Source organism: Cydia splendana, chromosome 2 (genome assembly GCF_910591565.1).
Source record: "Cydia splendana chromosome 2, ilCydSple1.2, whole genome shotgun sequence".
Taxonomy (NCBI): domain Eukaryota; kingdom Metazoa; phylum Arthropoda; class Insecta; order Lepidoptera; family Tortricidae; genus Cydia; species Cydia splendana.
This window is the reverse complement of record NC_085961.1, coordinates 6,323,670-6,345,549: the sequence shown is the minus strand read 5'-3', so window position 1 is coordinate 6,345,549 and position 21,880 is coordinate 6,323,670. Positions and strand designations below refer to the sequence as shown.

General features: G+C 34.8%; 1 protein-coding gene across 1 annotated transcript in view; it reads right to left on the bottom strand.

Annotated features, from left to right (window-relative positions):
* The window catches only part of LOC134802603 (protein Wnt-1-like), an 83,410-nt gene extending 62,609 nt beyond the window's left edge, over window positions 1–20,801 (bottom strand). Inside the window, exon 1 of the mRNA XM_063775243.1 lies at window positions 20,168–20,801. Coding sequence (XP_063631313.1) covers window positions 20,168–20,232 — 65 coding nt within the window. The 5' untranslated portion in view covers window positions 20,233–20,801. The remainder of the gene's footprint in view (window positions 1–20,167) is intronic.
* Window positions 20,802–21,880: the final 1,079 nt, after the last annotated feature.

Here is a 21,880-nt window from a genome sequence, read left to right as displayed (position 1 = left end):
ATCTCCACTATGTCATAACGGTGCACAGTTGGAAGCAAATGTCGACCAGTAGGCGAGACGAGCTTACGCGATTACGCCCAGACCACACCGTGTGCCGACAGGTTTATTTACATTATTTCACTATAAACAAGGATATTTTTGTGTCAATATGCTTTTTGTTAGTTCATTAATTTTATTTTTTCTGCCGTCATCGACAACTTTCATTTTGTCTAAGCATGTTTATTAAAGCTTTTACGATTTTCGCACATCATTTAACTGGACTGAACTTTATTTCGAATAAATAAATAAAATTTACTTCTTCGTTTCGATCGTGTCATAATAACCTCATTTAGGAACCCTTAGGAATGGGGTATTTATAAATAACTAAATAAGTCCTAAGAATCATGTCTCTCTTCTTCCTCGCCTTATCCCGGCATTTTGCCACGGCTCATGCGAGCCTGGGGTCCGCTTGACAACTAATCCCATGATTTGACGTAGGCACTAGTTTTTACGAAAGCGACTGCCATCTGACCTTCCAACCCAGAGGCCAGAGGATAACTAGGCCTTATTGGGATTAGTCCGGTTTCCTCACGATGTTTTCCTTCACCGAATCAAAAATCCTAAGAATCATGTCTATTATCTATACAACAACTACAACAACTAGTACAACGTTGTATGTACTTCATTGCATTTCAATGTTACCTATTAACTATTCCTTAATGTAATAACCAGCTCATTTTAATGCAATTATAAAATTCCTTAACATAAACAAAACACTAGCTTGTGAAGATCGCCGACTCCCCGTCCATCTTCATTTTAATGTTCGCGCGCGCACACAACCATAACGTTTTCATAACCACCCATAAAACCTGTAATGTTTTCATAATTACGCATAATCTTGCCGAGACGTTAAAATCAAAAATATTTAACATCTTAATAGAGCTGCAATCCAGACGGGCACAACCTTTTCTGTTAGTCATAGTCTTAGAGTGGTCTTTCGATTAACCGATTAAGGTAACATTCAATTTGCTTCCTAATGATAGAGTTTGCTTGGAAAGTTGCAAGTGAGCGGTGCAAGTGAGGTAGGTAACCTACGTGTCGGGTGTATTATAAAATGTATGATATGCGTTTAATAATGAGGTGATGTTTATTAATTCATTACACAAAAAAAATATCGTCAATAGTTGTGATTGAAATAAATCATATCGTTTAATTGGTAAGTACAAAAGTACATATGTAACAATTAACTTATATTCAATGGATACCTCACTAACCGATTACGTATTTGTTCCAAAATAGTTTCGAACTAATCTGCCTAATTTTGAATACGATTATGATTCCGCAATAATTTTCTTCCTTGCGCCACCCGCAGCCTCCGATAGGTGGGAGTTAAATTGAGTATTAAAATTCACAAGAGGTCCTCTTAATAGAGGATGTACAATAAATTGTTCTCCGATCGTATCGGTTTAATAACTTCTTTGGTAGCTTGAAAAACGATACAAAAACTTGATGGGCTCACTTAATGTGCGCTTGGATCTTTGATAGTGAATGTTTTCGTTAATGTGTTTAGGATTTGTGAAATAAATCACGTGATAACGATCGTTGAGGTCCTTTAAGTTGTAAATCTCACATAAAAATAAAATAATTTGTGTGAAATAGTACACCTACAATGTATATTTTTCATAGACGTGACCCGTAATCAACAAGCCAATTACGATGCCAATCACCAATTACGGGCCAATTTGCTTACAACAAGGCCTCCAACCTACTTTAAACTACTTGGCGATGGAAACCAATCGGCATTTTTAATGTAATTCCAAAATTTATAATCAAAACACATAAATCCTCTAAACTTATTGCCGAACATAAAAAAAGATATCAACCCAAAACTGTTGACAACCACTGACATCATTTAAAATTAATGACGGTCGTACATTACACGGCTACCAGAGTCAGAGGTGGTCTACCCTTTTACACGTTTTCGTTACAGGAGAAAAAAGAATTCTTAAGTATAGGTTCTTCGTAAACCGCGGGTTCGACAAAATTAGGTAAGTATTTATCTTTTCCTTAAAATAATTGTTTCAGCGGCTAAATTAAATGTTAAATAATACATAATTTAGCCGCAGAATGCAATGCAATAGCAATATCATATACAAATTATACATCTATACCTATAGGTAACTATACTATAACTAGTTAAACCTTTGAAAGACAAGTTGTTGTAGACTTTTAGTACTGTCTTGACACACAAACCGCTAATTTATCTATACATACCTACATCAACATTAAGCCTACAAAGCAATTAAATACTAAGTACCCTTTGACATCAACCGTTCTAGCGATGTTTCTGCATGTCTTACAATTTTTTTAAACGAAAATAATAAACATAAAGTTTTCAAAAACAGACTGCCATAGATGCATCCAGTCGTCCAGCGGACTATTCAATTTTAAACGTTTCAACCGTGTGAAATATGCGCGCAATCTAACTGTGGAATTAAGGGCTGTATCCTTAATCCCTCGTAATGATATATTATATCACCAGTGGTCGGGTCGGTTAAAAGGGTGATATTATTTTTACAACCTGGACATGGCCCTGCTTTTCTTTTTAGGCAAATAAATTAGGTTTCCTATTTTGCCGGTTGAATATAGGTACATCGTAAATATATTAGGTACCTACCTAAATATTATTTTTGCACCCAATTTTCTGCTGTTTTAAAAATAATATGTTCTTTATTTCATTTGAAAATGCTTATTACTTATATGTATCCAACTATCCATAATGTGTTTGTGTATACGAAACCTATTTTATAGGTGCTTTCAACAATGCTTAAACTTTATTGATCAGTGCGTCTTAGTAGATTTTTAAGACTCATTGATTTAACAAAATAATAACATGCGGTTTTGCACCTAGGCGGGCATCACCCTGCTGTGCTTAGCAAAACCGCCATATACATATTTGCATTTAATTACTCGTTTAAATATGTATCTTATTGTATATGTATAAGGTATACTATTGGATAAGTTTTGAAATGGACATACGAGCTCTACTGAGCATTATGACTGCGGTTGCCGGTTGGGCCGCGATCACGCATCTCGCCTACATCCCGATCTGCACGCGCACTCATGATACGTCTCAGTTGGAGTGTATTCCCGGCCACTTACCGAGCCTAAGGCTAAGGCGAGCTCATGTATTACCTTTGTCGTCTAGTCTAATACTACAAAAGTAAAGCTAGGGGTAGTTTGCCCGCGACCATCTAGCGCCATTCTAAAATCGCTTTTCTGTGTTTCTTAAATCACGCTTGAAGAACTAAACGCCCCTCAAGCGTGTTCTAGGAAAGCTTCTCATTTGCGTAATTAATAGGGATTTTAAGTCATATGATATGAGGTACTACCGATTAACTTGAAAACTTGGTTCGCTCGTGGTCTCGTAGGCAAAGGGAGTGAACGGCCATCAGCGGTGGTCTCATTGTTTAACATGGCCTTTACCTATACAGAACCAATCACTTCTTGCGGTTAAGGTGAAACATTGTTTTATTTCACGTAGCCTTCGGTAGATGCGATTTAGTTTTAGTACGAAGAGTTATCGAATATATTCGTAAAAAAAAATCAAGTACCGTCAAATCATCCTATGGTCCGCTAGATCAGTACGTATTTATGTGTAAAATAATACCAATGTTCTTTTTGGTTTGTATGAGTTTTTTTATTTTATTTATGAGCATATTTTATTTTATAGTTACATTGACATTTAAATAATGGTCGCACCTAAACGGAGATATTGGGGTTAATTTTGGTCCCTTGTTGGGAGCTTTTGGACTACCTATTGGGTGGTTTTACGATTCCAGCCTTGGTCACTTTTTCTTAGTATAGCGACAGCCGTTCGAAAAAAATTTTTTTTAAATAGTTTTTGAAAAGATTGTGCATCAAAAAGTAACTACGTAGGTAGCATAAGAACCAGTTGTCTTTATTATATTTTTAAAATATCAGAAATTAGCTTAGTTTTGTAATTATACGTTCCACAATTTATCATATTAAAATTTGACTAAGTTGGAAAGTCCGTCTATTATGTTCAAGGCAAGTCCGTCATATGCCGGACTTTAGTTAAATCAGAGATTACCAACGGTTTGTGCGACTTTAATATTATAACGATTTGATAAGGTATCAAAAAATCCTCCTGACTTTGCGCATGATGTTACTTAATTAAATTTTGATCTCAGTAAATTAAAAGAAACGATTAAAATTCATTTTAAAATTACTATTGATCTTTTATTTCGGAAATCAAAAAAATTATTATGTTTAATTATTTTCCAAAAAAGGTTTACCACCCCATTTTGGTAGTATATGGACTTGCCTTTGTTTTAGAAAAATGGTGTTTATTTCGAATCTGAACCGTATATTAACAAGTTTAAAATACACTTTTCATTGTCTTGATCCGTTCTTTTTAGGAATTTGACTACGAACATATACACACCCATAGATTGGCTGATATCATAACTAGACGGACTTCCCTTAAACTGCACGGGAAGTCCGTCTACTCGCCGAATTTTAAAAAATGCCATTGTTTTTGCTTAATTTGTGCTTGAAATGATCTGTCACTAAGGCTAAACTATTAATTATTAAATTCTTCATCGTATGCGATTACAAGCAGTAACATAGGTGAATAATTAACGGAACTAGATCACTCCAAAGTAAAAAATAAATAAAGTATGTGACCTTATAAATATGTACCTAAAGCAAAAATGACTATAGACTTATATCGACCGGGATATGAACCGTGATTATCTTTTGTAAACCCGCTATCATCAGTTACCCGTGCACAAGATGCATGTAACTGCGTCAAAATATCGGGAGCTCGAAAACAATACAAAAGGTTCATATCCCGATCGATATAAGTCTATCGTAGTGAAACTAACCGTGTATCATTCAAAACTGCAAAAATGACTAGCTAAAGCAAAGATCAGCTATTATTTTAGGTAAAACAAATTTCTTGTAAGTATCGTTTTAACATTTTATTGAGAGTATAAATAAACTTACTTTGCGGTTTGACCGCAACAAATGGGGATGTTACTCATAACCGCATCCCATCATGGTTTATTTAAAAAGCACCATGAAAACATATACAGGGCTCCTATTATAAACTTGCGGTTTCTAAATATCCATTCGTTTTAACTATACTATACCACTTCAGTAATTAAATATACAACCCATACGACTTATTTAGGTACCTACCTATTATTAAAGCATTTTTTATTATCTTAATACAAACTCAAACCTTATTTTAAACTGTGTCGCAGAAAAAATACTGATTCATGTAGGTAACTGGGCTGGCCAAGTGGGCTTTTACAAAGTTGTAGTCAAATTGTCTCCAAAATTAGTTTTGGTCGCCTCCGAACCGTTGCTTTTATGAGTTTCCGATAGCCATTGGAATCACAATTTGCAATTGAGGAGTATGTTGCTGAAACATTATCGGGCCGTTGACGATAATGGACCAGTCATGGGGTCATGTCGGATGTTTTTGAGGCTCTCATTTGCATATGTCATATCAGGTTCATTTTATTTTGTACTTAACAGTTAAAGCCTGCAATCAGTAAATAGTAGTACTTAGAAATAGAACAGGAGGTCCAAATAATAAAGTCGAAGTTACCCACGCTATAAAAGTATCAACGCTTACGTAATAAGTAATCTTCAAGCTTTTCCCAGTTGGTGGTTGGTGCAACGAAAAGACGAAACACGAAATGTCTTCAAACTCTGTCCAAATTATCTCCTTATAATGTTTATCTGAGCCTTAACCTGCTGCTAATAGCACCTACTGATTAGTGGGAGCCTTGGATCCTATACCCATGAGTAGGTACATAAAATACAGGAAAAACGTTCACGTTTGTCTATTTAATAAAGAAAACGCTGTATTGCCTGCAAAACTTGCATATCTATACTAAATAAATGAGTTGAGCTCCAATGATTGTCCTTTTCAGGCTTACATATTTTAAGACAGTAGTAATTTCCCACAAAAATAGGAGCCAGTGACAGTTTTATAAAGAGCCAATCATTGAGTAGTTTAACCTACTTATAATCTCGTCATTAGAAGAATACCTATGTTCATACGAGGAACGGCGGAGCAACCAGACACCACTACAATTCCCATTCCCACGTCTTTCTCGGAAACTGTGACTCTCATCGCACCCACATACCTACTGCCAACCTGGAACATTGACCTGCTTAACTTAAAAGGAAATAAGTGTCTTTTAACGTAAAGAATGTAGGTCCTTTTAGGAACTGAGTAAAACATCGCTAATCAATATACGTTTCATGGAAATATAAGGCCTTTTAAAAGTAAGCTGATTAAATGATCCAGATTCCTTGTATTTTTATTCCTGACAAGTGTTTGTCGGAAAGTCTTTCGGAGTATGCGATCTGGATTTACAAGGAAATCAAGTACGATTTAAGTAGTTTTTTCCTTCAACTAGGTTAAAAGTCAAAAGCATTCCACCCCACTGGACCCAGTCCTAAATTAGGTTGCATGATCAAAGAGCGTAACCATTTATTTCTAAAATCGACATTGTATTTCATTTAAATTTATGTAAAAGAGAAGCAAGCGTGAAAACAGTGGGGGTCGAAAGCGCATACAATTTCATGGCCCAATGGCGATAACGTTTATGAAATTAACGTGTTATTGTATTTTAGAGCGGTAGCTAAATGAAACCAATTTTTGTGACATACTAAAAAATATAGGTAAATATAGGTAGGCTAATGGGTTCCGACATCTACAAAAGTTGACTCTTCTATTCAAGAAAGTTAAGGATACTGTATCCTGTATTGGCCAAAACCAAACCCTTTATAACTTAACAAAAAGGTTGAAGCAAACCGGACAAAACCTTACCTGAATACGGTAAGTTATTAATCCTACTGTTTACAAGTACAATATTTATGTAATCAAATATCTCGCTCCTAACCTCCTAATTAACTTTATAACTAAAACATCAACTCCCAAACCTACAGCTAGACAAACTCAAAGTTAAGGCTAATATTTTCAGTCAAACGTCTTGTCGACTTCCCTTTTCAACAAATAAAAGGATTTACTTTTCAAAGTTCAGGAAAACACTGATTTCTGAAAACTTTATTACAGTTATGTTTAACTGAACTGGCTTTGTTTGCGTCACGTTAATTAAACTCTCATTTAATTATTTAACATTCTTGCGGTTTCTGGTTTACATAGCAATTAATTAATTCACTCATAAACTTTGCTTAGGTTACTTTTCTATTGTCTATTGTTTGAACATTTGCTCTGAAGCTATTAATAGCTACTTACTAGGTTAGTTATGAGTGAATTGCAAAAAAATTGTACATAGTTAAGCACCTGTAATTAGTCTAAAGTTAATTGATTCCATTGTGTTACCACAGTTAAGCCATTTCTATTTAAGTTAGACGCATGAAAGTGTGTTAGCGTATGCTATAGACTTATATGTGTACGAATTAAGTATAATAAATACAATATAATACAATATACATAGTTAATTTTCGTAACACAAATGAATCAATTAAGTTAAGACTAATCACAGCTTCTTAACTGCGCTTAATTACGTACAATGTTTTTGCAATTAACTCTTATAAAGTTATAATACAATAGGATGCCTATATATTTTTTTAATAATACAAATAGGATGCCTATCAAATTATTCTGTGATGAAAATAATTTAGCTATTGTGATACATGTAACTTAAAATGTTATTAATTTCTTAAAGTGGCAGCAGATTGTTAAATTGTTATATTAGTCACACCACTACATCTACATGTTTTTAGCGATAAGTCCGCCTGTTGTCTGTCCAACCGACTGTCCTTCCACTTTTAGACTGTAAACTGTTACTGATACATCTTCAGAAAGTGTTATTAACTGTTTTTCTCACAATAGGTGACGTAAATATAAATTCGTTTTAAATTGTTGTGCTCTATAAAATATAAGACATTACTTATCTTAATAAAACATATTTTTCCAGATTATTCTGACATGCACTTAAAACCCGTCCACTCTCACACAACTCGTGTCAATTTTCTAAAACCCCTCCGAAGCGTCCCTAATGTCGCATCAAACAAAACTCAAACAATATCCTATTTACATAGAACCCTAGTACCACATACGCCCTTGTAGCACCAAGGCATGGTAGGACACATGCTCTCGAACAGATTGCGTCCAATTCAATTTTCTAACACAATATTTCACACAAAACACGCGGATAAAATCATTTATAAAGGCGTCACAAAACATTTACATTTTGTTTATATCAGGGTTGGCAGTCGACTTTTTACAAGCTTTTTTTAACCTGCAATGCTTCCTTAAGGTAAAAAAATTATGCAGTTGCAATGTTTCCGGCGCTTACTTTTCTATGACATGACAGGCGATCACGTGATGCTTTCCATAGAAAACGATGCGCCGGAACCTCCGGCCCGGACACGGGCCGGACTAACGTAAGTCATCCTTTAAGCAGAAATTTTGTATGCCTGCGTAAATAACATCAGTCTGTGACAGTGCCATGTAATAGTATTTCAATCAAGCTGGTCTGATGATTTAGGCCGAAAGTGTAATTTGAATTTAAATGCCTAAAAGACTTTGCAATATTAGTTAATAACAAACCTTGTCTAATCTAGACATAAATTCAGTAATATTGTACAACATGTAGGACACTATGTTTTTAATTGCCAAAGCTATCCTTCCATCTTGCTATCCTTGCTAAGATAATATTAAACTAAGTATACTCTACGCAAACGTAATTAAAATAATATGAGTACAGCGTGTTCACAACTCTAATCTTGTTTACCCAGTTACGTGGCAGAATACTAAAATAACAATGTCCATTGTGGCAGCCCTGCCGATGCCGCCTAGGGCGAGTGCATATCGTTTGGCTAATTTGGTGATGTTATACAAGTCGCCTCACTCTTTAGCCTGCCTATTACGATATTGGACTGTCACAGTGATGGGCAAATTAATTATCGACATCGATGGTATAAAAAAAATCTTGTTGCATTTTTTTGATGTTAACTCAGAACAAATTCTTTTCAAGTTTTATAACTTAAATAATGCTAATGCTAAGATACCGATATCCTACGGACGATATTTAGTTTAAGCTTAATTAATGTGATATAATATTATTTTAAACTAAATCAATTCAATTAATATTACATTTAATGATGACTCGTGAATGCAGCAAAGTGCAAACCGTCATTTCAAATAATTATATTTATGATTTAATTATGCATCAAATGGACTTTCTTACATTTAAGTATTAAACATTTTTTTCTGATATTGAAACTAGGAACACTTTGAACCTACGAAACCGCTTTAAATTTAGAAAACCAATAAAGAGTCTGCTCAGTATCTTTCACGTAGATTATCAATAGGGAGAGATTTCGATCCCAACGTAAACAGTTCTGGGGAAAGAAATAAACTAGGACGGAAAAAGTACACAAGAGAAATGTACATCATACTTTCACCATAGGTACCCTATAAATAACTTACGATATAAATACAGCTTTGATTGGGTTTAGTTTTATTTGCAAACTTGTATTTCTATAGAAATAAGTACTTTTGAGTAAGCGAATCGCGAAAAGCGAATACGGTAGGTACGTTATCTACGGTAAACATTAAAATCTAATTAAATCTAATTCAATCTAATTTTGAAATTCGGAATGATATTATTTATAGTTCATATTTTTATAATTGATAAAATATTACCATCCGAAGTTCCTATAGGTTATGTAAATCGTATAACAATATCCAGATATAATATGAATCTCTATTTTCTTATCTTTAGAAAAACCCTGCCACGTATAATGTCCGTAAAGAGCAGTAGTAATAGTGATTATCATAATGCCGAGATGTGGAAGTTTCTAGACTGTCGACATCGACGGCCCATCACTAACCCCATATGAATATTTAATTTCACCCCTTTCGGTGTGTTTATTTATTGGCCGTATATTTCATGGCCGGGGGGCATTTGCATGTTACGCTGCGCCGTGTGATAGCGTGGGGCAGTGACGCTGACGAACCGAGTTACAGTTTAGACTACACTTGGATCTACATACAACAGATTGAATTCAAGGTTCCAGATGAAGACAATATTGTACATTTGGAAAGTGAAAAAATAGACAAACGCGGTTTTTCAGACAGGATTCGCAAATTCCTTGTTCTAAGCGTTGTAATTTAGTAGTACGCACCTAATACTCTCCTCAAAGTAATAAGAAAACTATAATATTTTGTCTTGGTGAACAATACTTCAATTATTTTCAATAAATAAGATACATACGTCATGTGATCAAAAAGTAAAGGAAAGTGATGAGTAGAAGTGGTCAGTGATGGCTCCCCTGCCTGTCAAAAGCAGTCAATAATTTAAATTAATTTTTATTCCTGTAAAATTTATTGAACATCTGTTAAATAAATGGCAACCATTTCAAATTTATTTATCTTGTTCTGTGAAATGCATAATTAAATGCACTGAGGCTCACGTAAAAATAATTTTATTATTATAATTTTTCTATCACAAGCAAACAATACAACTTTTTGTATGAACTCTAAATTAATGAAGCTTCAACTAGACCCGACCCGATCAGCAATTTAATAGGTACGTATTATAAATATTACCCATCTCTCTCAAGCTAGCCACGCATACTTAAGAAACAAGAAGGACCACCATACCTCAATAATGCTTAAATCTTGCGGAACTACTAAAGCATTAGTAAAGTAGTAAATACTTAGCCCCCTTGACATCATATGAATGCATTATTTACTTGGGGTGATGTTGGCTCAAACATTGGCCAAGCACTCGAATACTAAAATGAACGCTCTGTCAGTTTGTTGGGACTATTTAGTTTTGTGACCATATACTCCACAATAGGAGTATTGGCGCCGCTTTAAGATGGATATGTTTTATGTCACATGTCAAAAATACAGTAGCATGTTTATTTTATTCGTTTCATTCTGTAACAGTCTTTAATAAAAACAAAACACGATTGATTTATTGACATGCGGTGCTTTATTTTCTCTGTATAACAATTTTAGCAACGAAAACTAGTACCGAACTATTACTACTACTATTAAAACTAGTAGATATATGTGACGTCGAATGGATAAAGGTACCTCTTGGCGGTTGGCGCTTACGACGCGTAGTAGCGTATTCGTATTGGAGCGTCATGAAACTCATGAATAACACCGTAAGCGCCAGTAGCCGCCATAAGGTACCTTTTCTCGTAGAACGTCACATATGTATGTTACTTGGATAATGTTTAGTTCATGTAAAATTTCACGTTGTAATTATCCGCAGAGATGTTTATCAAGCCCGTAGATATAATAAGCAATGTAGTTTACGATACACGTCCCTTCCCTTGGCTTGGATATTCGCAGTCATTTGCATTAGGAATATGCCCAGAAGACCACCGATTAGCCTAGATGACAGTATTGCTGCCAGCGAAACTGCACTATCGAGAAATCGAAATTCTTTATTCTAGTTTTAATTTTTAATGACATTTAAAAGACGTGTTACGTAGTGTAGTAGCAAAACATATTCCTATAAATATTTTTGTCCACGTAATTATTAGCCATCTTGTAGGCACATTAGGTACGTCGTCACAATCAGTGGTGGGGCATCAAAATATTTGTAAGGAAGCTGGAGCTAATTTCGCTTTTCTTTACGATCCCTAGAAACAGAACTCAACTCAAAGTTAGACAAGCCGGTGGAAACCGAGTTCTATGTACGCTCCGCCACTGATAAGTACGCTTTAGTTAGGGAATAGCAGACATGCGGTACCTAGTGATAATCCCAAAGTAAAAAAGATGTAAGTACCTATAAGTTTCTTATATAATTACCGCATTTTTCCTTTACAAAATGCGCCAGTATACAACTTCTAAGTAAAGTGATAACTCGACGGTCCGTTTAGACTCAATGGCGCGTTATGGCCATATGCGAACATTTGTCTTTGAACGTAATATACGGCTGTTTACTATTTATAGATTTTGCCTTTATGTCGGAATGTAGTGCGTGTTAAATTAGCGTGAGGTTTTCGTTGAGGTTCATGAGGAGAGTCAAAGAGTTGTCTTACATTTCGTGGATATAAATTAATAAGTAATGATAAGATAAAACTCCATTAAAAAATAATCCTTTTTGGATCTAAATATTTCATTACTTACTTGTCTATTTAATAGAAGGTATACATAAATAGGTAGTTGATATCTATATTTATTAACGACATCAATTGACATTATTTAAAAAGCTCTGACACAATTAAGAAAGCGCCATCCAGCAAGTTAAAATCAATCTAAAATCAGTTTTAACAGATAGAAATAAAAAACAATTAAAATCTTTTGGAATACGCTGCAATGCTACACACAGATACACATAATAAACTTATGTGGGTATAAAACATCCTTTTACGTCAGAGGTTAAAATACCCAAAATGTAATTGTACTAAACTGAACAAAATATTAAGATACCTTGTTATCTAAGCAAAACACCGCCCTGACATTTAACATAAAATTGGCCACACGGTTTTCTGGGTGCAAAAGTGCCCATCATGCTTACAGCCTTGCCATGTTGGGATGGACAAGACGTTAAATTAAAAGGTGGTTAAATTAAATACTTATCAATTTTACAATATTTATATTATTTACTTATAATTTTACATTTGGACTCCGAAAAGCTTCGGAGAAAGTCTAGCAGAACCAAAAGTTGGTACATGCAACACTGCGCTCTATTTCCAATAGGCTAAGATCCAATTTGAAACTGCACATAACGGTAAGATTTGAGCATAAAAGTAAACTGAACTGAAGCGAACAATGACAATGGCCTGTCTCGTAACCTCCCAAACTAACAACCTCTTACAGAATTCACTTTATGAAATTGGTTGTAAATTTGTATGAAACGCTTCTGCGACCGTTTCGCTTTCCACCGTTGGCTTTGCGAAGGTTTCTAGATTAACATACCAAGTAAACTAAATTAACTTCGTACATGCATACTATATAATTATAATGATAATTAAATTCCACAGGTCTAGAATGACCGTTACGCTTAAAGATAATTTTGTTGGAAGTGTTCAAAAGGAAAGTCATCACGTTTAAATGAACATTTCATGAGTGCGACAGAGGCAGACTACAAATAAAAACACGTGACCACTTTTAAGCCTCATAGCTCTAAGATCTTAGATGAAAATGGAAATAAATTAATTTGTTTAATTAATACATATTAAGTAGATACTTTATCAGATCGTGATAACAAACCATCGAAACAAAACTGTACTCCCTTTAAGATATTTAAGCTCTCATTACCAAACTTCAAATCTTAGTTACAAAACGAAACATTTCGATAACGAAATCCATTCCAATTAAAAGCCTGTGTTCTTATTAACTAAGATCAAAATAAAGTTAAATTCAATTTCAACAGTAGGATAAGAAAGTTAAGTGAAGGGTAAATAATAAAAACTGCCTAACCTAGTTTCACAAAACGTTTAGTTTGAAATAAAATTATAATTGTAGCTGTCTTTATAATACAAACGGAGACCAAAACGAAACAGAACAAGATATTTAAGTAGGTAGTCTGAGAAGAGTAAATGATGACTCACGTTAGACCGGGCCGTGTCCGGGCCGGAGCTTCCGGCGCTTACTTTTCTATGACATGACAGGTGATAACGTAATGCTTTCCATAGAAAACGATGCCCCGGAAGCTCCGGCCCAGACACGGCCCGGTCTAACGTGAGTCATCCTTAAGATATCACTAAAGTGACATCTACGACAAACTAGAGTACATCTTGTCATAAAAGAATTAAGTTTACGGTGAAACTTCCATACTTTGACATTGAAAAGTCCGTGCAGAGTTAGTTTGGTTTGACTTTATTGAGGGAACCACTATATGGATTAGCAGTGCTTTTTATTTACTTGTCTTTAGTAAGGCCAATTCTATCGATGGTTATCTACTGGCTATTCAATTTGGCTGTTTAATTTATTCGCCACGGACAATGAAAGGTGTTAAATATAATTAGCATCCGAGTGAGCGATCACTTCCTCTGTGAATTAGGCTGTTGTGTTGTGAGCTAAGAACCGGTTGGTGTCACACCACATGCGATTGTGTTGCGGTTTTACGGTGCAACGCATTTTACAGGTATTTTATGTAATTATCTAAAACAGGGGTCTCCAAACCCCGGCCCGTCGGCCAAATCCGGCCCGCGACGCGTTCCAATCCTGCCCGCCGACACCCAAAGCGAGTGCCCACTGTCCGGCCCGCGGAAGCCAGGCTCCAGTGGTTCAGCATTAATTGAGAGTAGAACTGTTTCTAACAGCAGCAACCAGACACCGGGCGCAAAAACCGACGGGGGCCCTCGCGAACGTTTCTGAGGTGAAATATGGCCCTCAGGTAAGGAGTTTGGAGACCCCTGATCTAAAACGTTAAAAAATCGTTGAAAGCCTTCTTCAACCTACAGCAAGTTCATCCATCATACTATTTTTTTTACTTACTACTTTAAGCAACATATGTGTTTTAAAATCAATCTACAGTTGGAATCGTCCTGTACTACCTACTTCTAAGCAACGCTAAAATCATTTTAAACTGCCATTAGTCATAAATGTGCCTGCCGACACTCACTTGATAAATGAATTCAATTAGCTGAAACCACTGAAAACAGAACTCCTAGAACTAATTCACTCTGTATAAATACCACACATTTATAAGATAGGGGCGTCGATTCGAATTTAACATTTTGTTATGACTTTAATCTTGTTTTGATAAGACCTTGATGATCCTCACTGGGCATCTGACGCACACCAATAAGTGCTAGCGAGATCTAATGATACGACTTTCGCTGCATACCCCACACCCACAGCGTTAGCTATCGCCATAGAGAAAAAAATACATATAGTGCTCACTACTTACTTCAGTTTTAGTACCAAAACGACTATTATTTTCGTAGTCGACATCTAGCATCTAGTAGCGGAATTATCAATACTGCTACTTGACAATAGATGTTCCGACGATCGAAAAGTCTAATGCTCAACAATTTCCAGCTAATATTATAACCGGATTAACCGGAACTCTATTTTTAACTCCTTCTGCTTTTAATATTAGTTGTAAATTGTTGTTCATTACAATTTTCGTGAGTCGCGACAATAGAGAATTCAAGTATCAAGAAGCGGTACTGATAATTCCGCTACTCGATGCTAGACGTCGACTGCGAAAATAATAGTCGTTTTGGTATGAAAACTGTCAGCACTCTATTCTTACTATATTTCTTTATGCTATCGCCAAGGTCGTATCAAATGAAGACCAAACCGTAACAAATGGTTAAACCAGAATCAGCCACATTACCTAGCCAGCATTCATCAATCTATTTACTTATTTGTGTATTTTGGACCAAATCTACGATGTAGATTTAGTACATGGATTTGATATGAGTAAATGAATTTGAAGGTTTGAAGATTAGATTAATGTTAGCTTCCTAGATAATCCTATTCGTACCTATTCCGAATTTAGATTACTAAAATTCACGTTATTAATAACTGTTAGTAATTTTGGTATATAAATGTGCAAGATAGTTATTTTACCAGCAAAGCAGTACCTAAGTACCTAGTTACTTACCTATGTTAAAAATGACTAAAACATTTTTTACCACCACATTATGCAAAATAATAAAAGTTTCCATTAGCAATTTCGCATTAATTCTAAATAGTTAATGATGCGGCCAAGAAAGGAGATGTACAATTAAGTATGCAGGTAATGTCGCATAAAATCCCATACTTACTTGATCATTCGTAGAAGTATCAACACAGTAAACGACTTAGAAACAGTTTACGAAAAAGAGTGGTAATATTTTTTAATGATAACTCTCGATCTTATAATACGCACTTATGATAGTTATTTGCTATTCAGTGTCTTAGAATTCTTTAGAACCCTCTTTTATCTCCCTCCCCACTTAAGGCAATCACAGATCAAATTCAAAGTTTCACGGGCACACACTTACAGATTAATTATCTGAATATTGTCATTAGACGTGGGTACATTATTTCGTCAGGTGACAAGCAAAACTCACCAAATACCACCACAAGTTCATATATAGCCATAGTGAACCATATTAGTACTTAAATAAGGTTAACTTTTGTTTTTTGTTTATGTATTTCAGCACCATTTCGTACGCTGCCACATGGCTGTCACAGGGACAATAGTTTGAGGTCCGTAGCGACTATCATATTGATTGACCGTGTATGTGCAGATAGAGTTAGACCAAGAAAAGTCTGCAGCGATATTGATAGCCCACGCAGTGCAAGTGTTATTTTAAACGCCAAACGTCTATGAAACTATGACGTATAAATAACACTTGTACTGTGTGGGCTATCAAAATCGCTGCAGTCTTTTCATATTCTAACTCTAATAAGTAATATAGGTATAGGTATGTATTTTCTATCTGTACTTTCTACGATTCTATGGTCTTCCGATCATAAACGTTACGTCGAAAACGAAAACATTTCCATACTGTTCATAAAATGTCTACTGTGAAGAAGGTGAAGGGACAAAACGTCGAGATAATTGCAATATGGTTTCGGATGCGTGGGAGTGCCGTAAGTACACGGCTCGAGAACTATGCAACATTTTTTATTGCACATTGTGTATTGTTTTTGTAGAAATGCAATTTAAATTGCATCCTTTTTGTTTAATGGCTAATTATCTATAAGTAGACCTTTTTGGTTCTAATAGACGTAGACTTTGTATCTTTTATGTTTTATCTTTTGTAAGATAGTTGCCGGTAACTTTAACAGCATACCTACAAGTCCTACAACATCTGACTTAGTTATAACTAGGAATAACAAGTAAGTAAAATACGCCCGATTTTTTTACTGCGTAAGATTATGTGTATTTTTATGTATGGTTGCCTATTTACTACCTTCTTTACAATATTTGGGGTAACCTACATGTTGTCAATGTAATGTCAGTATTCAATGTGTTGTTATAGTTAGGCATATAATTGTACGTTCTTGTTTACTAAAGGGTTAACAAAGCAAAAGTTATTTTGTGCCCGTAACTTCTAGGCTGAGTTATAAATAAGTTTGACTGCCCGCGTACTGGCCGCTAAGAGCGCAATGGACCAAAAACTTTACTGAAATAAAAAAAAATATCGAGAATAATTTATTGATAGTCTCGCTTTATAAAACTTAACAAGCGTCTCTTGCAACATTCCACTAATCCGCGGTTAAGCAGTTAAACCGTTAACCCAGTGTCATATTGTACTGGTAACCATGGTAACTCCAGGTTTAACCGGTTTACCCCGGGTTAGTGGAATGGTGCAAATAGGCCTAAGCTACTTAAAACGCCTAGGAAACGCTTACCTTAAATATATTATTACCGAAGTAAGGTAAATATTTATTACTCTTATATTGGAGAAATTAATTTCTAATTTTAATAATTTATTTGAGTTTTCAATAAAAAGTGATAAATTGATAATGTAGCTATTCTTATGTACGACAGATAAAAGAGTTTTAGGCTCATCACGTGCGGCTGAAATTAAGAAACAGAGTCTTTATGGCCACGGTATAAATTCATAGGGGAGGTTAGGAGGAGGGGAGGTGGGACATTGAAAAACTAGATGCAACAGACAATTTATTTTGAATTTATTCCGTAACCATAGAAATTCAGATTCTTATTTTTAGACAGTGTGGAGCGCGCCTTATTACTTAACTTTTTGTAAAAGAAAATGTCAGCCAGTCACCGAGCCAAATTAGGTACTGAATTATTTGCTTCTTATAATTTTGATCAATCAAATTCCGCCCTAGGTAGGCCCTTTGATTCAAATGACGTAGGTTGTTAAGCATTAAACAGATGCAACCGTATTTGGAAATATAAAATATGACACTAATTTGAATTATACTATATAAGAGAATCGCACAAGAGTACGAGGCGAGCGCGCGCGACAAACGACAAACTTGTGACAAAATTAAATTGGTACATATAATATTTTCAGTTCTTGAATACGCTCTCTGATTTTATAACTTGTTGGTTAAACCTAATTTATCTGCCAGTTGGCGTCAAAATTCCAACCAAACCCGTACCGATCGGATCTATATCGAATTTGCATCGAAATTGGTTCAGCCTTAGAGATAATCTGGATTAAACAGCGCGCAGTAGTCTACGCAGGCCAGATAGAAAACTTACTTTTGCACACATGTACAGTCAGAAAAACTATCAGATTACCATATTAGCTAATAGCTTTTCTGATTGTACTATAGCTTTTTTGTTGTTGTTGCTTGTCTGATAAGGTAAAGGCACCTAGGACAGGCCTAAGGCCTTTTTTCATCCTATTAAGCATAAAATTTACATCATTTAGACCACTATCAAAACATAATTAATCAAAAGGTAGCCTTAAAATGTAACTGGATGATTCTTACGCGAAAAGAACGCTTAGTTTTATAGATAACTGAATTATCCGTATTTATTCCAGATTCGCACTTATCCCACCGTACCTTACTTGAGAACAATGCCGGTTAGTAGAGTTACCTATTAAGTGTTTAAAATAACTAGGTACCGTAAAATGGGGTGAGTAGGGAGAAAACTGACATTCAAACCTCGATAACATTTTATTTTTACATATGTAAACTGAATGGTATATATAATAAATGTTCCGGACGTTTGTATTTTAATTTTTTTATGATTTTGGGTAGTCCCATTTCATAACTTTACCGATAAACACAAAATCCCTCCTCACCCCGTAGTACATCGTAGTTGGGGTGAGATGGGATTTCATACAAAGGTGATTTTGGAACATTGTTGGATAGATTTTTTTTCTTATGAATATCACTATAGCTCCATTTGTAATACGAATACCTTATTTAGGTAGCAGTAGCCTTTAAAAACCATCTCACCCCCCTGGCATCCCTTCTCTCCCCGTTCATAACCCAACTCTCCACGCAATCCCTACTCACCACATTTTACGGTAGTTTACCAAATTTAAAGCAAGTGTAAACATTTATAGCATTTTCAGTAAATATATATATTAAAAATAAAGCATTCCTGTGTATGTATAACCCTTCCTAATTGAAACACTGTAATCCCTTGTGACAAATAGCCGGAAGACTTAGAACTGACCAAAAGTATCCGGTTCCAGGGAAAAACTTCGCAATTTAGGTAGATTGAAAAGTCTGTGATTTGTTTGTTCTTGTACTGTAGCTACCTAATTTATTAAAACAATTTGGGTCTAAAGTAAGGTGGGTTAAGACTAACATAGTTTATTTTGCTCGGGGCAAGACAAACAGTATGATGATTCCATAAAAGTGATAGTCTTACCCCGGTGATAGTCCACCCCACCTTACCTTATGTATTAAAAAAATTGGGACTACTCGTAAGTCTCGTAACATTTAAAATCTGATCAGCTAGTTAGTATAATACAATAAGGTTTATATGTATAGAACTATAGAGTCCGTCTAAGCTACCTTTGCACTGAATTGAACAGAATAACTAATAAATTAAATGTGGAAGTGGGAGCGTGATTATATATAGGTATAATCATCATAAAATCATCATAATTTTTATAGAAATTTGACATTGTCACACTTTGTCACTGCAAAAGCAATGCAGAGTTAGCTTGGTCTGACTCTAACACAAAATCCAGTTGTAATAAATAGATTTTATTTATTTTTTCTGTTTTGTTTCCATGTAGGTATTATTAGTAGTTAGTTGTGTTAAGTAATTTTTCAATATTTTTACTACTGTTATTTTACTTATTTTATTAGGTTTGGAAATTGAATAAAATATATCATACAGAATAATATTTAAAAAACCAAAATTTTCAATTTACTAAAGGCGTAACATATGTATTTATTTCGGTTTTCATAATTTCCTTATTAATTTCACCTTATTGCTATCCTATAAAAAAAATATTATAAATACCTACTACACGGTTTAATAACTAATATATCTATATGTTTTAACGCCATTAGTTTTTCGACTAACGTAGGATAAGATAAGTATTCTTTTCTATAACTATAAACTAAGTTTATTTGCCACAAACGCAAATAATAATAAAATCTCTACATTCTATAAAAAAAAGAACGGAAACACCTATTTCAAATCGTGAGCCTCTTTAGCTGATAAGCAGTAAAATAAAGCGATTTATACAGTTTACAGCCCAGAGACCGGCAATAAGAGTTTTTTACCTTTTTTAGTCTAAGGCTACTTACCACCAGTTCGCCTGAGCCTGTGCTAATAATAGTTGAAAGCTCAGCACTTTCCAAAATAGCTCCATTGTGACAAACTACAATCCTCCTCAACAGTCAAACACTCACAAATCACCGCAAATGAACAAAACACTAACGAAAATTCAAAACATAACTGCAACAACACAACATAAAGCACAAAAACGATAACATAACAATGTAATCACTAAAACATTTCCAATCCTTTTAAAAAATAAAATAAAACTTTTAAAAACTTTCCGAAAAGTTCAAAACACTTTAAAATATAAAAGTAAACTTTCTTCTAAATCAGCCGCGATTAGAAAACAAAACCAGAAACAAGGAGCGTTTGGTTTTCAAATTTCGAATTCGGAAATATTTTGGATAGTTGGCCGGTACGTGCGCGCCCGCGATCCGCGCGCATGGGAACACAAAACCAGACTGGCTTGCTCCAAGCGCTCGTAAGTATTCCATAGGATTCGCGTAAGGGGAAGGGTCGTATTGGAGGGCGAATGCATTGCTGCAAGCCCTTACCACGACAAACCACCGTGAAATGTCGTTGCAATCACGACTATAATGTCAAGGAATTATTTATATCCCCTCCTACACAATGGTAGGAGATAAAAAATAAATTTTATTTATGAACTCATCAATTGTAAGATTTGCGAGCTTGCGTCTGGTAAGGTAAATGCGCTAATATATGACGCGCTTGTTTACTGAATTGACTTTCTTGATCGAACGAATGGCCGTAAATGTGGTCGTTGGTGGTTACGTTGATTTAGTTTATTGCCAGTAAATATGATGTTTATGTTAAGTCTACTCAGTATGATAGCCTAGATAAGTCAACAAAATGTAGAATACGGAAGCTTAAAAACTACTGATACTTGAGATGCGGTTTGAGTTTAAAATACCTCCTCAAATACTCACATTACTTTTTATACAAATAATACCTATACTTAGCAATAGCAGAAAAAATATTTATTGTTATTATACAAAAATATCAAAATTTTATTCCAAATAATAATAATTAACCTAATTAGGTTTTTTATAATGTGTTTATATATTTTTTATTGTTTTGTAAGTGTTTTATATTTTACTTTTATATTCATATTATAAATAACCTAGCCAAGATATTAAATGAATTAATTGAAAGGAAATTAACCTAATTTTAAAAAACGTTCACTAACCCGTAACCCACGTCCATCCTATAGTTAAAAAAATTAATTAAAAAAACAATAAAGGGCTTGAAACCGCGGCAACAATGGGCATACCTGCGCCATTTTGTTCTGTGTTTACGATGCAGTAAAACTGTAATTGCAACGGATCAAACGCCCCGACGAGCTTCGAGAAAAAAACGAGATGCCTTTAAAATTGAACCTTAAGTGCCGGTAATAAGGAAATGGTAACGGGCGTCTAATTTAAAGGTGCCGTTTTAGTGCAGTTATTTGCAAGTTTGAAACCAACTGTTGCGAATGTGCAGAATGGGTTGAATGTGATAGCTTCCTGTGCGCAGGGTTTACTTAAATAAAAAGAGATATTTTTTTTGATGATCGTAATGTAAACAATTTTCGTGGAAAGTATTTATCGAGCTACATTTTCTTAAATTTTTTTCTACGCCTGGTTCAAAAGTTAGAGGAGCGAGGCCACAGAAAAAGTAGAAGAGTCTTCGTAGTCTTTTCTTCTCTTTAGAAATTAATTCTTAGTATTTCTAATAGTAAT